General features: G+C 38.8%; 1 protein-coding gene across 1 annotated transcript in view; it reads right to left on the bottom strand.

The window, feature by feature from the left end:
• Positions 1-21513, bottom strand: part of MYO16 (myosin XVI) — a gene marked incomplete at both ends in the record, with an annotated part of 331914 nt that overhangs the window by 254270 nt on the left and 56131 nt on the right. Inside the window, 2 exon segments of the mRNA XM_082498511.1 lie at positions 14536-14679; positions 18634-18704. Of these exon segments, the coding sequence (XP_082354637.1) occupies positions 14536-14679; positions 18634-18704 (215 nt within the window).

Genomic DNA, 21513 nt, shown 5'->3' on the forward strand with positions numbered 1-21513 from the left:
GGGGTTTTTTGTCCCATATTTCTCCTGCATGGAATGTTGTTTTCCAACCTATGTCTCCTAATATTCAGAAAAGTTACTTTAATTTCTGTCTTAAGTTTATTCCTGGACATTTTATAATCATTTGTTTTCATACCAGTAGTAACTTCAGGCTTTAATAGTTCTTTTTACCTCCTTCTCTGTCCTAACGTATTTACAGAAATTTTTACCTCTCTGTTTTGTCTGTTTTGTTTTTTTTTTTTGTTTAATTTAAACATATTATTTTTAGCCACTTCTCATAAGATAGACTTTCTGTTCCCCTGCCTATCTTTGCAGTTTTCCTTGGTACAATTCACCATTCTCGAACATGGCTGTATATAGTTAACTGCAGGCTGTCATTCCTTGTACAGGGGCAACAACACTTTTCCCTTTCTTCTTTCTGACAAATCCAAGAATCTCTTTTCCCTACAGGCAGCTACATGTTAGTAGCGTCTTACAATTGACTAAAGCTCTAAGGTCTTTTTCCCTATTTCCAACTGATTATTCCCGAGAGTATCACAGAAATGCCTCTTACTCATAACGCGTAACACGGCCTTGTACTTTGTACACTTCAATTTCAACCCATTTTTATTCCTGAAGTCTTCAAAGATACCCTATTCTTACTGCAAGGCATTCTAATCCTCACTCGAATTGACAAGGTATTGCGGTTTTGTCATCAGTTTATTTCTCTATCATACTCCTATTTTTTCTTCCCAAGGTTATCACTGAAAACTCTAAATAAAATAGCATTGTAGGACCAATCCTAAAAAACACCAGTAACTGCCAGCCCCATAGTTTCTCTTGTAATAGCTAGGCTGCTGTCTTGTTGTTACTGAGCTCTTGACTACCAGGCAGCTTTTCACTCCTCATTTAACAGTTTTATTCATATTCCGTAGCTAATCTGTAAGAGCGACTCACAAGGTAATTGGGTCACTGATACAAGCGGAGGCCACCTGGCATAAAGAATGAATCTCACCTGCAAATATCCCCCAGTGGTGGAACACCCCCAGACCATCTTCTTCACAGCAGAAAACTATATTTACTGAAGATCAAAAACCAGATGTTGATTTTCATTAGCTTGTCATTCCTTCATCTCCTTTCTCTGGGGATCAAGAGAAGCTGATCCAAAATTCCCCATCTTTGTGCATGTAGTCCACCTCTTTGTATACTTGTCCTGACCTGCTCCAGTTAAAACTGGGGGTGGGGGGTGTGTGTGATTTTTCCCAACAAATCTAACTCTTTTTTATCTCCGGGAATTTTCATTTTCTGGAAATGTTCTGATGCTAAGGACAGCAAATTACACAGATGTGCTGGTTAAGAGCACTCGTGTATGTCATAAGTCTCCCCCCCCCCCAACCCCAAATATGGTACTTTCTGCCATCACCTGGAGGGGAGTATGTGTGTGTGAAGTTTTTTGCTATTGTTTAAAACCATGTCTCTTCTTACACTGATTCCGTATTCCCATCTGTGAAATGTACTAAAGAATAGCCAGGCCCCCAACTCACAGTCCAGGCTAACCACCTCTAATTTTTACTAATTAATTTTTACTGGCAACTAAATCCCTTGATTATTGTTCATGTTTTTCTTTCTGCTTTTTTAATAAGATAAATCTTTTAAGTTCTATCTTCTTCTTGTAAATACGCTATATTTTATGTCATCTGCCATTAGTACTCAGTAATGTTACTGTTAGCCCGTTCCTACAGTTCATGATGTTTCAGCTAGCAAACAGTACTTTTCTTTGTGAGGTCTTGGCTGGAAAAATTCACCTGTCCCACTGTTGTCCACAGAGTTCTTGGTGATTTCTAGCCATGCAATAAGAATTTACAGACTCTTCAGACAAAATCACTGTCTTATGTCTGAAGGCAGGTTTTACTTTCTGTGACTAATTCCTGTGTAAAAAGACTTTGATTCATCCCATGATTAAGCATTCTTTGTACTGTGAAATACAGATTCTATTTCACTGGTTATTTCTTCTATTAGTTTCCGATGTTTTGTTGGTTTTTTTGTTGGGTTTCTTTTTTCCCCCTCTTCATATTATCCTTATTTCTTTACCAGGCTATCTCATTACTCTCATGATAGCGCTAAAAGGCAAAATGCTTTCCAAAGCTGCTGGATCCAGTTAGGCTCGTGTTCTGTCTCTCCTTGTACCATCTTTAGTGCTGCATCACTAGCTAGCTTCATGCCTTTTCCCAGTCTTAAAGGAGAAAGTCTAATATTTCTACAGCTTCCCCCGAGTGTTGCCATCTGGTGTTCAGAACTCATTAATAGCATTCACCTAGGTTACAGAATCACAGAATAGTCAGGGTTGGAAGGGACCTCTGGAGATCATCTAGTCCAACCCCCCCCCGCCAAAACAGGTTTACCTACAGCAGGTTGGACATGAACGCATCCAGGCGGGTTTTGAATATCTCCAGAGAAGGAGACTCCACCACCCCACCTCTCTAGGTAGACTGTTCCAGTGTTCTGCCACCCTCAAATTAAAGAATTTTTTTCCTTATGTTCAGACGGAATTTCCTGTGTTCCGGTTTGTGCCCGTTCCCTCTTGTCCTATTGCTGGGCACCACTGAAAAGAGTTTGGCCCCATCCTCTTGACACCTGCGCTTTAGATATTTATAAGCATTGATGAGATCCCCTCTCAGTCTTCTCCAGGCTAAACAGACCCAGGTCTCTCAGCCTTTCCTCATAAGAGAGATGCTCCAACCCCTTGATCATCTTCGTAGCCCTCCGCTGGACTCTATCCAGTAGCTCCTTGTCTTTCTTGAACTGGGGAGCCCAGAAGTGGACACAGTACTCCAGATGTGGCCTCACTAGGGCAGAGTAGAGGGGGAGGATGACTCCCTTTGACCTGCTGGCCACGCCCTTCTTTATGCACCCCAGGATACCATTGGCCTTCTTGGCCACCAGGGCACATCGCTGGCTCTTGGTCAGCCTCTTGCCCATCAGGACTCCCAGTCCTTCTCTGCAGAGCTGCTTTCCAGCAGGTTAACCCCTAACCTGTACTGGTGCAGGGAGTTATTCCTCCCTAGGTGCAGGACCCTACACTTGCCCTCGTTTAACCTCATTATGTTCCTCTCCTCCCAACTCTCTATCCTGTCCAGGTCTTGCTGTACGGCAGCACAGCCTTCTGGTGTGTCAGCCACTCCTCACAGTTTTATGTCATCATCAAACTCAAATCATGAATATGTTAAACAAGACTGGACCCAGTACTGACTCCTGGGGAACACAGCTAGTTACAAGCCTCTAACTAGACTCTGCATCACTGATCACAACCCTCTGAGCCCTGCCATTCAGTCAGTTCTCAATCCACCTCACTGTCCACTCATCTAACCCACACTTCCTAAGCTTACCTATGAGGATGTTATGGGAGACAGTGTCAAAAGCCTTGCTGAAGTCAAGGTAGACAAGGTCCACTGCTCTCCCCTCATCTACCCAGACAGTCATGGCATCTTAGAAGGTTATCAGATTGGTCAAGCATGATTCCCCCTTGATGAATCCATGTTGACCACTCCCGATAACCTTCTCTTCCTCTACATTCTTAGAGGTGACATCAGAATGAGCTGTTCCATCACCTTTCCAGGGATGGAGGTGAGGCTAACTGGCCTGTAGTTTCCCAGGTCCTCTTTCTTGCCCTTTTTGAAGATTGGCATGACACTGGCTTTCCTCCAGTCCTCAGGTTCCTCTCCTGTTCTCCATGACCTTTCAAAGATGATGGAGAGTAGCTTCACAATAACATCTGTCAGCTCCCTCAGCACTTGAGGGTGCATCCCATCAGGGCCCATGGATTTGTGGGTGTTGAGTTTGCCTAAATGATCTCTAATCCAATCCTTCTTGACCAAGGGAGAGTTTTCCTTTCTCCAGACTCTCTCTCTTACCTCCAGGGTCTGGGATTCCTGAGGGCCAGCCTTGGCTGTAATGACTGAAGCAAAGAAGGCATTCAGTAACTCCAGCTTCTCTGCATCCTCTGTCACCAGAGTACCTACCTCATTCAGCAACAAGTCCACATTTTCCCTAGTTTTCCTTTTGCTATTGATGTACTTGAAGAAGCCCTTCTTATTGTCCTTGACATCCCTTGCCAGTTTTAATTCCAAGTGGGCCTTAGCTTTCCTTGTTGCATCCCTGCATACTCTGATGTTCCTATATTCCTCCCAAGTCACCAGTCCCTTTTTCCACATTCTGTAAACTTCCTTCTTCCATTTGAGTTTTTTTCATAAGTTCTTTGCTCATCCATGCAGTTTTCCTGCCGACTTTGGTTGATTTTTTACTCATAGGGATGCACCTATCTTGAGCTTGGAGTAAGTAGAGCTTGAATATTAACCAGCTTGCTTGCACACCCCTGCCTTCTAGAGTCTTAGCCCGTGGGATTCCTCCAAGTAGGTCTTCAAATAGGCCAAAGTCAGTTCTCCTGAAGCCCAGGGTTGTAATTTTACATTTTGCCCTGCTTCTTCCATGCAGGATCCTGAACTCCACCATCTCATGGTCACTGCAGCCAAGGTTACCCCCAACCTTGACATCCTGAACTAGTCCTTCTTTGTTTGTCAGCACAAGGTCCAGCAGCACACCTCTCCTCATTGGTTCCTCCACTACCTGTGTCAAAAACTTAGCCTCAGTGCTCTGCAGAAACCTCCTGGGCTGTGTGGGCCTGGCTGTGTTGCCTTCCCAGAAAATATCAGGGTGGGTGAAGTCCTCCAAGAGAGCGAGGGCCTGTGATCATGAGGCTATTTCCAGCTGCCTGTAGAAGGCCTCATCAACTTCCTATTCCTGATCCAGTGGTCTGTAGTAAACACCCACAACAGTGTCACTCATATTACACTGCCCCTGGTTCTATTTTAGCTCAGTCAGGAATGACGAAAGGCTGTAAATCAGTAGGACACACTTTCTAGAAGGTCCCTTTTACACTTATCACACACTCATCATCTCTGCAAACTGTGAGTCAATTCAAATAGATACCTACAGCTTTCATATAAAACCCTTTTATTTAAAGTTTCTTACAATACTGAGAACTTCCTCTAGAAAGACAGAAGAATAATTTTCCCTTATACTTTAAACTGTTATCCACTGTCTCCTCCTGACCTCTTAACTGCTCTTCATTCTCTCCCCTTTACTGCATCCTCTTATATTGACTCAAAGGAGGAAGTCATATAGAGCAAGACTGAGTGGGAGGGCAGAATTACTTTCTTTGAGGAAGCAATGGTTTACTCTGCTTTAATTGTTTCTGAAACTATGAAAGATTAAATGCTAAAGATAATGGCAATTTGATCATCCATCTCTGCTTGCTAAAATAGTCTGATGCAGTTGCAAAGAACAAGGGCAAAATATCTATGCAACTGCTGTCTGATTACATGACTTCAGGTACGTGCCATACTGAGCGTTTTAAGAAAAGGAAAAGAGAGTTACAGCCCCATGAGTGTCCCACCAGTAAATCCTTCTACTCTTTCTACTGCCACATGTAAATCTGTTCATGTAATTTTTTTTCCAGTAAAACTATATCTGATTATGGAAAAGGAATTTTACATGAAAATCAAAAGTAGGTATCCCATAGAAAATCTAAAGTCTATCAAAAAGTTGAGACTAATCCAGCAAAGGATGAAATAAGTAATAAATTCTGTAGGTGAAGAGGCAGTCAAATTTAAAACATTCAACTAATACTACTACCAGAATCAAATTTGGCTAATTGGATACATTGAGGTTTTATCCTGTCAGCCAAAACATGGCAGTGCTGATGGAAGGTTTTAAATAAATATTTCCAAAAAACCCATACAAAAATGGAATCCTATTAAGCTTCGTGAGCTGAACAACATCAGGGAAGTTCATGGCAGTTGGATAGATGATATTCAAGCATACTCAGAAAAAAAAACAACAGAGGATGATGTCCTGCCATCACCAATAGTCCAGCACTACAGTTAATGTGCTTTAGATGAGAACTATGAAATGTTACATAGCACTTACTTTACTCTGTGTTTTGTAAGACAGTGGAATTGTTCAGATGACCGAGTTTGAACTTGCATAATCACATTCTGCTTAATGGCATATTCTCTGTAGTTTCTTCTGTATTACTTCCTTTATGCAGCATGTAATGACTGGGTTTTGGTTTTTTTTTGTAGCAGCATTAAGTTTCAATACAGAGAAAGCTAAATTTTCATAGTAGCTTAATTCTACTGATTGCTTGATTCGTACTGAAAATCTAAATAGCTCTTCAGTACTCTGATGAGTGAGAAGATTTAGAAATAAAATCAACAGTTTACAATTTACAAATTTAAATTATTTCTTATCACACTAAGATGAGGACAAACACAGGCAAGTATAGAGAACCTCTGTCCTTCCAATATAACCTCATATACATTTGGAGGTCACAAGAATACAGACACAACAGTACTGCTCCCAGATAAATGTGATTTTTGCTTAGCACCCAGTTTGTAGTGTGATAAAAACTGCCTCCATCTACACATCTAATACACAACTTCACCAGATGCTCCAACACATGGCCTGTTAGGCATGGGCAGAGGAAAGCAGAAACCACTATTAATCCTTGCGGGGCCTTAAATACTGCATTTCTAGTATCTTGGCTCCTTGTACTGAAATGGAGACTGTAAAATCCACCTTTCATCCCACCTCTTCCCTAGTGGGAAGTTCCCTATCCTTCTCAATATCTCTGGCAACAGTTTGAGAGCCCAAGAAAATAAGGACAAAGGAAGACAGAAGTTTCTAGATAACACAAACATCCTAATGATCACAAGGACTTGAAGGAGTATGTCACAGACCTACACTTTGAGCAAAAGTCCATGGTTACAAAAAGACAAAGCAGGAGCAGATACAGGTGATAAAGATAAGAGAAAGCTATGTGGCTTATAATAATAAAAAAAAAATAATAAAATTCAAGTCCCAATCTGGAAACCCAGCATAGGGCTTAATTATGTTTTTCATATTTTATGAGCACAAACATTTTGGCTGAAAGGTTTGTGCAGTATTTCTTGATACTTTTTCCACTGTCTTCTACCAAAAATTCTTGTCAGTGTAGTCTAGTCCTCAGTGAGAAGTTGGCCCTGAAGTCACTTGATAGGCTCTAAAATTACATCCAGTCAACCTAGTTAAAAAATACAGCATGAATGAAATATTATTTTGGATTTCAGTCCTACAAAGTTGACAATTCTGAATTCAAATTAATTAATTGGATTCAACACTTCTAAAACTAACTTAAAAATCACAGAAACATTTAGACATGGCCTTTTAATGTTATGCAAAAACAAATCCTATACTAAACTTTTTCTTTTTCCAAATCTCTCTATATGAAATAATGAGAGATCTATACTGGGACGCTATCATTTCTGTAAAAATTATCCCATAAACTGAGGAAATATTAAGCAGTAATATATTAAGGTCTTGTATTTGAAGGACAAATAATTTTTCAGTCTTACTGAAAGTATCTGGTATTCTCTATATTCCTCCTTTCTGATTTTTAATGCTCCTTTAGTGTCATGTCATAAGGTTTACTCCCATGGCATAAAGAATTTTGCAGAGGTGGATTAGCAAATTTGGATGACACATACAGTGGATTGCATTATACTGTTCAAATACTCTGTCTAACTAATACTGCTCATCTACAGTTGGTGGCTGTAAATCTAATGAATGATTCAAGCATAACTTCCTTTTGTACACTGCTAAGCACAGATTTTCCTAAGTTCTTAGGAAAATCTTTTCTTAAAAAAGAGGAGAGAGAGAGAAAAAAATTCAGCTCTTTTTTTTTTTTTTTTTTTTAACAATTGTACTTTTAGCCGCCTATGCCAGAATTGCATTTTGTGCTTCAATTCTAGGTTGCAAAAAGCATGTGATGAAACACATTTAATTGGTTGGCAGACAGTAGTTACATTTGCTTTTCCTACTAAGGTCAGTAAAAAGAATACATTAAGGATATCTTTCTACTCCCCAATTTTTCTTTATCTACATGTAAAAATTCCTAAGGGAGTAGTACAGCTCTCTGCCATTCTAATTAATTAACTGCCATGTTTATTACAGTAATGCCTTCAGGTCTATGAAAGAATAAATGTCCACTGTGCGAAGTGCTGTACAAACACTGTCTCCACCTTCCTAGTTTCATTTGACCACATCTGCATTACAGATGGCAAAAGCATTTCATTCATGTTGCCCACTAAAAGGTACCTCCTGATGATGGTAAAATAAAGTGAATTACAGTATAAAAATGCATTCTCACTTGCTTTCTTTTTCTCTGCTGCTCTCAACCCTAGGTCAGTCAGCATCAAAAGATTCAATGAATATTTGGCAGAGGGAAGGAGGGAAAAGAACCACCCCCCAAAACAAAACCAAAGATACATTAAAAAAAGAAAACTCATAACTATCAACTTGTTATGTGTAAGCCCAACAGTACAGCTCAATGATGAATTACCCGTGACATGCTCTGAAATTAAAGTGAAACAGAGACTCATAAAGAAACCTGTAGTTCATATCACAATAACAGTTATCTTGAGAAAAGGAACTAAACATAGGAGCTCAATATGATTGTGAACCTTTTAACAAGTACCTAAACACCATGTTTCAAAAATGGAGAGAAAACCGTGGCTCAGGATCCAACTAAATATAACATGGAATTGCACAGATGTGAATCAGAATTTGAACAGCCAAATTTTTTCCATTTAATTTTCAAATGCTTTGGGGTGGAGAAACAGAGGGGAGGAGGTGGGACAGCTGAACAGCTTGACCTCCTTTGCCTTTTTAATGATCCAGTGCTGATTCTTAGAGCAGAGAATTCATGATAATAAACAATACTCTCAGACTGAAGAGAAATGAAGAGAAAAAGAAAAAGCAAGGTTCTACAAAGTGATGTTTTTTATCTATATACCCTACTGCCTGAGTATCTAAGGTTAATTTACTGAACTGCAACAGTATTAATGTTACTATACCAGATGGTAGTTTGAATAGTACACAAGTAAAGTGAAGGTTAACCACTCCTCCGTATCAATTAGAAGTATTTGAAGCTACAAAGTGTATATTGTGGAGGAACAATTAGACTACAAGGGATGGGTACCAGTTTAAAGTGATACAGAGTGGACTAAACACTTTCCTCCAGCTAACAAAGCAGGAGCAGTATCCATGTAGGGCTTGGACATTCTGTAACTCAGGTGGCCTTTTCAATAGGACAAAGCACTTTAGATATTAAGTTACAAATCTTAGCCAGTGTTTCAAGTCAATATAAAAACAGGTACCGGAAATTAATGCAAAATACATGTTGCAATGTGCCCAGAGGTGATGGAAATGGAACACACCCCAACCGGGCAGAGCTGCTGTCAGCACGTCCAGTCCTGAGCCTTCAAAAGGCAGTGAGGTAAGACAGATCAGATACTTCTAATAAATGTGGCTGCTTTTCATACTCTCTTGGAAATTTCATGGGGGCGCAAACGTATACAAGCCTACGCATCTTTTTTCTTAAGTGAAAGGCACTTCAGCACTCTCCTCAACCTGCTACAGGAGCCTCCTCCATACCACATCCACAGAAACAGTCCCCCATGCCATGGGAAAAACGTCCAACACTGATGTGGTCAGGCAACGATTGATGAGTCTGACCTTTACCACCCCATTTGCATGTATGGCAACCAGACCTCTGCGGATTACCTTTGATCTCTACATTTCCTCCCGTGCTAGCAGCTGCCTCAGGGGCAAGTTCTTCACTGGCTGACTATTTAGCAGACACGGGATATATTTCCCGGCTGTATTGTCCAATGCCCTCCCCCTTGCTGACAGCTACAAAATGGAGAAGACATAAATATGTTCCCTGGAAAAACTATACCACCTTGGGTAAAATGTTGGGATGGAAAGAAATAGCCTCAAGCATTTCATTCTGCATTTACTCCAAAACCAGAGTGCCTACAATTCCAACAGTCTTCCAACAGGACATGATAGCAGGTTATCACATTACAAACAGCTACAGCCCCTCCCAGCTCTCAGTGAAAGGCATTTCACCTAACAACCTTTACTTTTGTCTTTGCTATCTACCAGAGGACAGAAATAGTTACCACAGCAAAGCTGATGAATGACAAGTCACTATCTTGTCTGAGCCAGAGGAACACGACCACCAAAAGTGGGATATGCTTAATTAAGTCTTCATTAATAATCTTCTGGGATCTACATATATCCTTTTTTTTTTTTTTTTTTTTTTTTTTTTTTTTCCCTTCAGGAAGCATTTTGAAATCCTCACTGAGGAAACCTCCACTGGGATCTATGACAGTTTTCCAGGAATCAGAATTTGCACAGGTCTCAATTAAAGGACCATGTTGTTACCTTTTAGCTCACATCATTAAAACAGATAATATGGCATTGTCTGTGTTGTAAAGTCAACCCAGAAGAAATATTTATCTAAAAGTAATACATAAGGGTACAGGAAGTGTTATTTTCTCTTCCAGTTAAAAATTGTGGGATAATAGAAGCTGCCTGTAGCTCATATTAGCATTATCCAGGCTCATGCTCCACATTAGACATGGCCCATGAAACACTAACCTCAAGGCAAAGTAATTGCTAATATCAAATGCTCACACAAAGACAGTTCAGGGTTGTGAAAAATACTTGCCTCCAACCTCAATTTCCACCTTCACTTTGTCAAATGTTAACAAAGATAGCATTAATGTCACGGTTCAAAAACTATTGCTTACCTGAGAATGTTTCCCTTTCTCTGCCACAATACTCTATTTATCATTCCCACTCCAGAAGATAAAGCATAAAGTTATTATTTATGTAGTCAAGGAAATTCTGCCTTAAAAAGTGCTGACAACCTGGAATGTGGGCAAATTTATCAAATTTATTGCACATAATACAGACAATTCAAACACTACCTGCAAAAATCCGTATGGATGTACCCCTGCTTACTGAAACTGATCTATTGGATGACCTGTTTATCCCAAGTTATTAGCAGATACTTAGAACCTTCAGAAGAAGACAGCTTGTAATAAACAGGAACTAAATCAAACAACATTCAAATGATGGGGGCTGAAAAATAATTTTGGATATAACCCTAGGTACAAATACTTAATGAGTTTTTATTAGATTGGGCTTTTTGCAAAAACAGGCAGGGGAAATTTTAGAAGTGCCCTGTATAACCCCAGCTGTTCTTATTCATGTCAACAACAGCACAGCATTCTGTATGTCTGAAAATTCCCCATATTACAAGTGTTTCCGACAATACAAGTTCTTATAGATAAGCTTCTCTGTTCTGATTGTTTATCAGTTTAGGAGTACACACAGAATCCAAAGGATACATAGGCTTCAAAAGAATACACACTGAACAGATCAAGCTAATAGAAGACATAAAATATCACCTTCTAGAAATATTATCCTTTATTTGCCAAGAGTAGTGACAATGTTTAGAATGGGATACTCCAACCAAACATATCTGATGACTGTGACTAGGTAAGCAATGCTATTTTAAACACTAAGAAAAGAAAATCAGATTTATACACATTGCATTGTACATTTACTGGATCTAATTATGGTTTTAATAGAAAAGCCAAGAAAACAACATTCCAAGCATGACAAGGGCTGTATCGCAACTATTAAACCAAATAAACCTGAGAAAACTCTAGGCATTGAAGCCAGCTAACATGGAAGAGACCTTGTTTAGTCCAGTAAAGACTCTCAGTCTCTACAATGTGACAGCTGAGTACAAACTGGTCCCTGGAACTTCCCATCTTCAAAACCATGCTGGGGAATTGTCTGGAGGTAATCTGGATGGCACATGCCAAAGTCATGCCAGAGGACATTCTAACAGTTTGCTAGTACAAATGATGGTGGTCCAGCACCCAGGAAGATCCCTGGATACCTCTTTCTGGTTTTCTAGAGCACGTATAGCCTCAGAGACCGTCAGAATCCTAAGAGATTACCAGAGAAGATCTGGTACAAATCAATGTTAAAATCAAAGATACAGATCGGAAGAAGCAACCACAGGACAGAATAAAAGTAATTCCAGTTTCAAAACAAAGGTTTGGTGAAGCCCATGCCATTTACAGGAGATCAGATAGTAGCCACAGTACTTCTTTCAGATACATTATAGTTAGCATAGTCAAAATCATGCTACTAAAACTCACTATGATGAAGAAAATCAGATTATCCCCTCTACTACTGGAGACTACTGAAGACTATTTGCTTGTGGTGCCACTCTAATTGAATACAGCACATTCATGTATTCCACAAAGTGTAACTCAACATGATGGCTTTGACTTATTAGATTCTAAATGCAATGAGTCTTAGGTTAATAAAAACCCCACAAAACAATAACCAAAAAAAACCCCTTTGTTTCATTAAATGTGTCATAGCAATTCAAAAGCACAACATGTGTTTATAAAGGACACAGTATTTTTGAGAAAGAATCTCTCCATTCAGAAATTCTTTCCAATTTGCTGTGATGGAACTACAGTCTATAAAGGAAAACCTTCAAAAGTTACATGTTTGGATTTCAAATAAATGTTGAAATTTAGGAATTCAGAACTGAGATTAAAGGAAGGCAGGTATCACTAATTCTGAACTGAATAAAAGATTTTATTTTTCATTTATTTTCTAATTTAATATAGGATATTATTTACCCTGTTTTCTATAAAATGAAGCATATGTGCTAGGATGGGGAATATCTGTATGTTTCAGAATGAGCTCACATGTAACCAAGAAAACCTGGAACAATAGCTCTAAGGTGTAAACCATCACATTAATCTCTGTGTATGCTACTTAACCTGCTGATTATGCTTTACCATTAGCACTTAAATGCATTAGCACTTACCAAAGCATTCCTAAGAAAATAACTACATTATGAAATCTATCTAACAGTCTAGTGAAATACTTTTCTGGGAGAAGACAGACATTGATCTGACTTTTCTCTAGAAGCAGAGACATTTGGACTCAAGTCCTCAAAAGCCCAAGTGATCTCTAGGCTCTGGGTATCACATTGGTTAAAAGCCCCCCTTCCCATCACTGACCTAGTGTAGGTATAAAGATCCAGAACACTGTTCCCAGCTACTACCTTCGAGCAGAGACAGATATTTCCCTACAAGATGACTATTTTGAGGGACTTAATTTAGGCTATACTCTTTTCTCCAGTGTTTTCTACTGTCTAGCTAGACAGTTTCCCACAGAAAGTACTCCTGGGACTAGGACCTGGAAGACAACAAGTTGAGCATGAGCCAACAATGTGCCCTCGCAGGCCATAGATTTCTTGGAATTCATTGCCAGTAGGTCTAGGCACCGGTGAGAGCCCACCACTGGTTGTAGGCTTCCCAGTAAAAGAAAGACATGGATGTACTGGACTGAGTCCTGCAAAGGGGCTACAAAGAAGATGAAGGGACTGGAGCATCTGTCATTCAAGGAGAGATTGAGGGAGTTGCGTCTCTTCAGCCTGGAGAAGAGAAGGCTCAGGCGGGTATTACCAATGTGTGGAAATACCTGACGGGGGGATTAAAGAAGATGGAGCCAGACTGTTCTCAGTGCTGCTCAGTGAAAGGCCAAAAGGCGATAGGCACAAACTGAAACACAGGAAATTCTGTTTAAAACTAATAAAACCCTTTTTTTTCTGTGCAAGCTGCCCAGTGAGTTTGTGGACTTGCCATCCTTGGAAATATGGTCCTAGGCAAGCTGATGGAGCTAGCTCTGCTCTGAACAGGGGAATTGGACTAGACAATCTCCCAAAGCAATTTCATGAAACCTGTTATCAGGTTAAAAATCTTTCTCTCTTCATTTTACCAGTAACATTGAAATACCATTATAAGTATGCTGAAAGAAGCTGATTTACTTGCAATGACCTATTAAAAACATATAATATTTTAAATTATAAAAATAAATTAGAAAACCATAAATTAGACTGTGAACAGTTTCTGCATTACTGTTTTACAGAGCAATATAAAATGAGCTGGTAGAAAGAGCTGCATAAGTATCCTGGAGTAAAACTAGAGGCTATGATCCTAAGAATGGAAGAACAACATGAACAAAGCTGTTCTCTACAAAGGCTGAATGCCATATCTATTATTATGTAGGGTAAAATCTGCTTTAAATGTCAAAGTTGTTTAGACAAATATTAAATGGGCCTCATTTTGACTATGTCCACAAACACTTCTTTATGAATACTGAGTGTAATTGAGTGAATACTTGCTTTTAAGAAGGAGTTTTTTACAAGATTGTCTGTGAACTCAACCCTTAACAGAAAGTGACAAGGAGCAGAGAAAAGAAATTATCTGAATATCCCATTTGGGACCGAGTGCTTATCACAAATATTAGCTCCTGACCGCAGGGAAAAAACAGGAGACACTTGACATTGATGTTTATACCGTATTCTCATCGAAAGCCTAAAAATGCTTCACTGTATGCTTTCTAAAAATCTTGAGCACCAAAACAACGTCAAGAAACAAACACTCACAATATATATTCTTTCACTGATATGGTTAGTACTAATATATTGCATTCATACAGCAGTTTTCAACCTTACAGTGTTACATTTTGTTTCCTTTTCAAGCACACAATGCATTGGATTGCTTTACTTACTAGTAGTAGTAGCAGGACGATATCAGGATTATCACAGGCACAGGCTACATGCATTGATGTCCAAAAATCCTCATCTTGATGATTTACATTTACTCCTCTGTCAATTAGAATTTCTGCAGCAAAAGCATTATCGTAGCGTGCACACTAGAAGAAAGAAGAGCATATTAGGCATGGTGTTTTACTCAGTGTACAACTGAATACATCACATACAATTTTTGCTTCATTTAACATTTAAATAGAGCAGATGATGCACTACAGTTAAACTGCTGTGTTTGTAGGGGACAACAGCTGATGAATCCACAGAAATAGTTTTGTGGAGATTACAAGTTCCGTGTGCATGACTCACAGAACCCCCTATTCCCTGTGAAAAAGCACTATATAAAATCTGCTGAAATCTACAGTAAAGATAAGGTTTTCTTTCTGTTCAATATTGTCATCCTAAACCGGTGCACAGGCATCAGTGCATGACGATCACATCATGAGCACGGGCATCGAAGTATATGTACACCCACATGTACCTATGTCCACACGTATGTGAACTTCTGCCTTTTATGCAGTTCATAGCAATAATACACACCTCTCCATAACCACTGCTATTTCCAATCCACTAACTATACTGATTCCTATTCAAGTCTCTCTGACACGTCAATACTTTGCACACTAACATTGTATTGAGGGTGGGGAGGAAGGTGGTTTGCACCCATGTGTGTTTGTATACTTTGTTTTGTTTTGATGATTGTGGTCACTAATTTTGGCAGAGAAGAAGAAACTGCCTTAGCCATTGTTTTGAGCTTACTCCTCTGTCATATCTGTGAGTTTTTATGGATGTGTTTACAGATAATACTTTAAAAGACAATCAGAGCATCTAAGCTAACTCTGGCCTAACATACAATCTCAGTAACTCTTTAGAGAAGGATCCTCTCTGTTTCCCCACTGGAAAGAGGCTACAGGGAGACTAATTTTCTGCATTAGATACTTAGATGCTTCAAATATAATCATTAATATCTATGCCTCTTCCAATATTTAAAGCTGTGGCATATTTCCCTGTCCCAAAAAGCACACATATACAGTGAGGGTACAAATACAGTGAAATCTGCAGATAATTTGCAAATGAGGGTTAAATAATTATGTTGTTATGTCTGTATCCCATGTGGAACCACACCATGGCATCCCGTTTGTTGGAGGAACTGGAAAGAAGGAAACACTGGAGGAAAAGGGAAAGAAGGAAAGGGCTTAACTGCATTCCACTGTGAAGTCAAGACATAGCTGAGATATTCAACTGAATGAGGAAGCTGCATGTACTACTGCTATTATAAGTATAGATAACTCAGAAGATGAAAATTAAACTCTACGAAGCTAAAAAGCAGTCCTGCTTTAAACGATTTCCAAACATACTGACCATTAAATTGTAGAAGAGAAGTTAAGTTCTGATGTATTTTCTTTAGTTTGTAACTTATCTGACAGCTCTAGAAACAGACATTTTGTCGTGTTGCATCTGTGTCATTAAATGTATCAGTAGTATAACTTACACTGAGCTGTTCAATGTTCAAATTTTAACAAATCAGAGATAAGACATTTTAAAATACAGATGAATATAATCTCATACCAATCAGATTTTCAAGGCATTGTTAAGCAAAGAAGTTTCTACAAAGCTTCCACACAAAACAAATGACAGATGTCACTGAGCCATTTTGTGTATTAATAATAGACATAAAGCCTTTTGTGATTAGTTACCAGTTTGAAAACAGCTTAGATTTGTAACAGCAATTTAATTGAGGCAGCTCTTTGATTCTTGTTTAACGGATTTTGTGAAGAAATCGGGCAATCTCAAAGTTCCAGGAGAAAATTGGCACTCATATACTTTTTTACTAGGGCGGGCTGGGTGATTGCCTGCATGAATTGATATGACACTATGTGCTTCCCGATGAATAGGAAACTCAGACAAGTACTTTCTTTTTCGGTACTTCTCCTCTCATGGAGTTTAATGAGAGTTCAGTGAATACCTTTGAAGCTCCCATGGCTTCTCTGAGATTCAACCATATTGGGATACTCTCTACAGAGATAGCAACAGAATCTTTACGACGTGTCACATTAGATTATTTTTTTTTAGAAATATATCACATTTTGGTGGTCAACAGAAATGGAAAAAGAAAAAGGAAGTATGTCACGAGTCAGATGTTAAGTAAAATGTGAACACAAATATATTTTCCATTCATTCTGGAATAAAAACATTTACCCTACAACTGGAGAGAATAAACACTGATCAAGCTTCCCTTTCAAGAAAGCAGCTTACATAGAATTACAGTGGTAAAACTAGTAGTTAGAACAGATCTGAGTGGGCTTTAAAAATGTAAAAAAGATGTATGCTAAATTACTATTTTGAGCCGTTGCAGGAAAATAAATTTGGATTATCTGTTTCCCTGTATCATGACTCTCCTATCTGTACTGCTCCCAAATCAGGGTCAAATTCAAGTTTCGTTGATGTCAGGTTTGCCCCCAACTCCAATAGGACCAGTATTTTCCTGTGGATGAATTATGAGTACTTACAAGTAACTCAGACTAAACTGAGGCAGCGGATTACATACAGTTCTCTATTGCAAATATCTTACTGCAGGAAGCTTTCCCACCTTTTGAAGCATGTATGTGTCTGTGAAGCATCAGGCACCAGTGGATAGATACTGAATGTGACCGTGAATTGGGGTGTAGTGTAGAAGATCAGGAAATGTAAAAAGACACAGTCCATCTGTAGATTTTATCTCCAGTTAAAAAGTGTGCGTCAACTGAACTAGACAAAGCAGCCTAAAATCCCTAAAGGTGGGTTGTTCTTTCTTCTATTTCAGAATGCCAGTGAGACAGATGTCACATCAGCCACACTGATTGTCTCCTAGGGCTTTCAGCACAGGATAAGATTTGGGAAACCTCAGTTTTGGGAATCCCAAAGATAACACCTCGTGCGGGCTACATTTTTGAAGAGTGATTGAGCACTTTTGCAGCAGGCAAATATTTGGAGGAGAGGAAAGCGAACTTAAATTTGCTCTGTTCCAAGTCATTACTGCACCCTCCCCTTACCTAGGTCTTTATTTCCCAAAGTCCTTGGTAAGCAGCATGGCCATGGAAGACGGAAAACACAGATTGATTGCACAAGGGAAACACTACATCTTGCAAGTGCATGGTCGCAGGTGTGCTGGAGTCCAGTAACATCACAGGATCCTGTTTTTTTCATCAAGAAATTGCTCTATTTTGTGTACATTCTATGAGAAACTTAATTCAACTGTTCTAAAATTAAATACTCTTCAAGCAGACTTTTCACTAGATGTTATGCCTTTGTATTTGTGAAGTCACTTTTATTCTAGCAGCATTATGCAATGAATTTGGATCCGAGTATCTTAAAATAGTTTCACATTGAATAGAAAGCATGTCTCCAATTGAAGCATCACAGACCAAAGTAAAGGATCATAACACTTAGGAATTTATGATGAGTTCTGCCATTGACTTCAGCAAAGCCAAAATTTTACCTCTGCAGTATTTCCTTTCTGTTTGCCTGTCAATCTTTCTTCCACATGCCCTTACATTTTGCTTCTCTTTTGGTCATTGTATACAAACTGTTTTCCTTTTATCTTCTGGCTACTTAATCTAAATTGCTATGCAAATAATAATAAATTAAATGCAGATAATGTGTTAAATATCAACACATATGAAATTGGTGCAAGAAAATACGCACAAAACTGAAAGGAAGAATGTTATATCATGGTGTTTTTCACATAGAATCTGTGAATCTCTGAACCATATAATTCTATCTTCAGAATCAAGCAATATTTCCTTTGTTCCTTCTTACTGCACAGGCAATTTATAAATAAAACATTTCATTCTACTCTGTTAGTTATCATTCCTATGGCATGATCCATCCTTTCATAAGCAATTTGAAAATGGCCATTTATTTCACACGCATAGCTGGATGCAATCATAATCACCGTGGAGGGCAGTGTAGATAAAAAAATTATTGCTAAGCCTTTCTTTTTGTTAATATGCCCAATCTGCTACTCAGTATCCCACCACATTTATCCACAGTCACTAACGCTAATCTTCAATCACTCTTACCAGATGGAGCAAGGAGCCTCCTGAGGAAACTAGCGTGTGAGGGTCAGCACCATCCTTCAACAGCCGTAGCACTGAAATATCAAAGAAAAGAGGAACAAAAATTAATGCAGCAATACAGCTAATTCTGAGCTGTTAATAGGCTGATTCTTCATCATCTTCATTAAGAGATTTAATAATATATGCAAACCTCTCAGATAACATTTGTAAAACTATCATGTCAGCGTTTCCCATCTCATCTATTTTAATGGCTCAGCCTGGAAGCAAAGGACCTTTGATAATGATGTTAAATATGAACAGTATCAAGGACTTCTCAAGCGGACAGATGAGCGTGTCAGTTCTGTACACAGGAGAGGGGAGGAGAGAGCTGGAGGAGAGACCCTCTCTCAAGGTTACAATCACCTGATTAGTTCATTTGGGAGCAAAATCACAGTCAACTGTTTTTATTTTAATTTGTAGCGTTCCCATGAGATTTGTTGGCTTTTTCTGTAAATAATTGAAACTAGTGTTCACAACTTATATCACTTGAAATTAATCATCATACCAAAGGTAAATGATCTGCACTCAATTTAACCTTTCCAGTGCATTGTCAGATCACTGACGCAGCAGAATTCTTAAAACCATATTTGGAGTCAAGCTCCACTCGCAGTTACATGTATCAAAACCCTTTGAAATGAAAACAGGCTTATAAAGCCAAGCAAAACCACAACCCTTCATAGTGGTGCTCACTCAAGTGTGAAAATTCAGCACTTTTTCCCCATGGTCTTTATTGCCTTTATAACCTTTTCACTCAGAATCAAAGCATTGACTAACTCTTGCTACCAGTGTTCATTCCTGGAGCAGAATTGCGCAGTAACAAGGCCAGACATTATCTGGGGAATCCACACCAGCATTGGAACCCTGTCTTCTCTAAACTGGAAGCAAGAACCCTTTTATAAGGCCTCCCTCCAGGAGAATAACTGCCAATAATATTTCCAGTGTGATTTCCATCATCTGGAAATCCTGGTTTTAATTCCTAGTTAGCATTCCTGGATGGAGTTGTGCAAAGGTCTGCATAGAAGTTTTAAGTTCTGAGTGCCCCAGAAATCTGTTCCCCTGCAGTGTCTGTCCTACAGGAGGGCCATAAATTTGTTACAAGGCTCTTCTAAGTTCTGCAAATCTGTAAAGAGACTCATGGACAACCTCTCTTCCTTATCTATGCATCTTTTGTATGTTTTCCTTCCCTCTAGAATATCTTTTAACTCCATTTTCACTATACATTTAAACTTCTCACAGCATTCAAACATTCAGTTGACCTATTTGAAAGGGGTCTTCTTTTCAGAGACTGTCAATTTACACAAGCAATGTTTTCTTGTTAAGTTTTTGACCAGGTGCCCAAGAAAAATTCAGCCTAAGAAAGAAAACTTGGCTAAATGGTTGCAAACCTGTAAAATGAAAAAGAAAGAATAGGAAGGACTTGGCATCATATTTACTAAGTACTTCACACAGTAAACACACTGGTATATTGGACAAATATTTGTAATAGTTATACAAATCCATTCAATCTTTTGTTCTTTTTTAAACTTTGAAAATCAAACATCGGTCCAAATCATTGTATAAATTCCTACTTTATAAATAGTTCCATGGTACCTATTTCTCCTCACCAAAGGTTTTGCTTCATTTACTTTAGATATCTGTAAAAGACTTTTATGTTCTGGCAAACGCCACTTTGAAAGCTAACTACTATTAGAAGTCACTGTTGTCCCCAGCATGTCCACCAAAGGTAGAAGTGGAACATTAAGTAACATAGAATAAATGAACTGCAACAACTGCCAAGCAAGATGAAAAGCACTGAAGCAGAGTGGGAAGGTAGAGAAATATTTAAAAATTTTCATAACCTTGGGAAAAATGGATGAACAACAAAAAGCAAATTATTTCTTTCTGCTCTGAGATCCGCCAATCCAATACTAAGGTACACAATTGTCTTCATCCAGACAAGAGAACACTAAAAATAAAGGCTCAGAAGTAAGTTCCTTCCTTCTAATACCTAAATTGCAATTGCTGACCACATAAGGAGATGCTTCCTCTACCTCAGATTTTTCTGAGTAAAGACCTTATTGTAAATCCTTCCTCCTTAAATAGGTGTGCAACTACATCCTCCTCAAGAGTTAATATTTTCAATGTTCCTATGTTATGCCATTTCTTTAGAAGGCCAGAAAATACAAATTCCTTATCACAGAAGATTTCTTAAGGTTCTGAAAGTAATTTCATTCTGCCAATCCCATCAGGATTTCACGTGAACAAATTAACACTCCAAGTTGTTTCCCTTCCTCCATCCCTGCTTTTCAGGGAAAAAAAAAATAAATTCCACCCATTTCAGTCTCCTAGCCACTTAATATAGTATTTTTATGCAGCATTCTTTCTTATGGATTCTGTGTGTAAGTTAAAAATGTGAACTATGGCTTGGTTCCACCTGCAATGATAGTCTCATTTGCAAATATGGGAATTAAGGTAGATGGTGCTTAAAAGTGTGATTTGCAGGAATTATTAAACTGCTATAATTCTGTTTTCAAGGAGGCTTTAACTGATGACATTGCTGAGAGTATATAATTCTTTGAAAATGCTGTCTCTATAGCGTATTCTCACAGACTGCACTGCTGTCAAAAGGGGGGAAGGCGTATTAGCCACCGTGTGGCCCACTTTTCCTTTGTGTCAGCTCTCCTCAACTATGCCGCTGTACATTCAACTGGACCAGTAAGTCCAATAAGTCTCTTTTGATTTTTTTTTTCTTTCTCCTGGCAGGGTTAGTTTTCAGCCTCATCAATGTGGCTGACTGCATAGCTCCATAAGCACCAGCACAGAGCATACAAATGCACACATGTAGAGACAGAGAAAGCACAGTCC

This window comes from Vanellus vanellus, assembly GCF_965231255.1.
Source record: "Vanellus vanellus genome assembly, chromosome: 1".
Lineage (NCBI taxonomy): Eukaryota > Metazoa > Chordata > Aves > Charadriiformes > Charadriidae > Vanellus > Vanellus vanellus.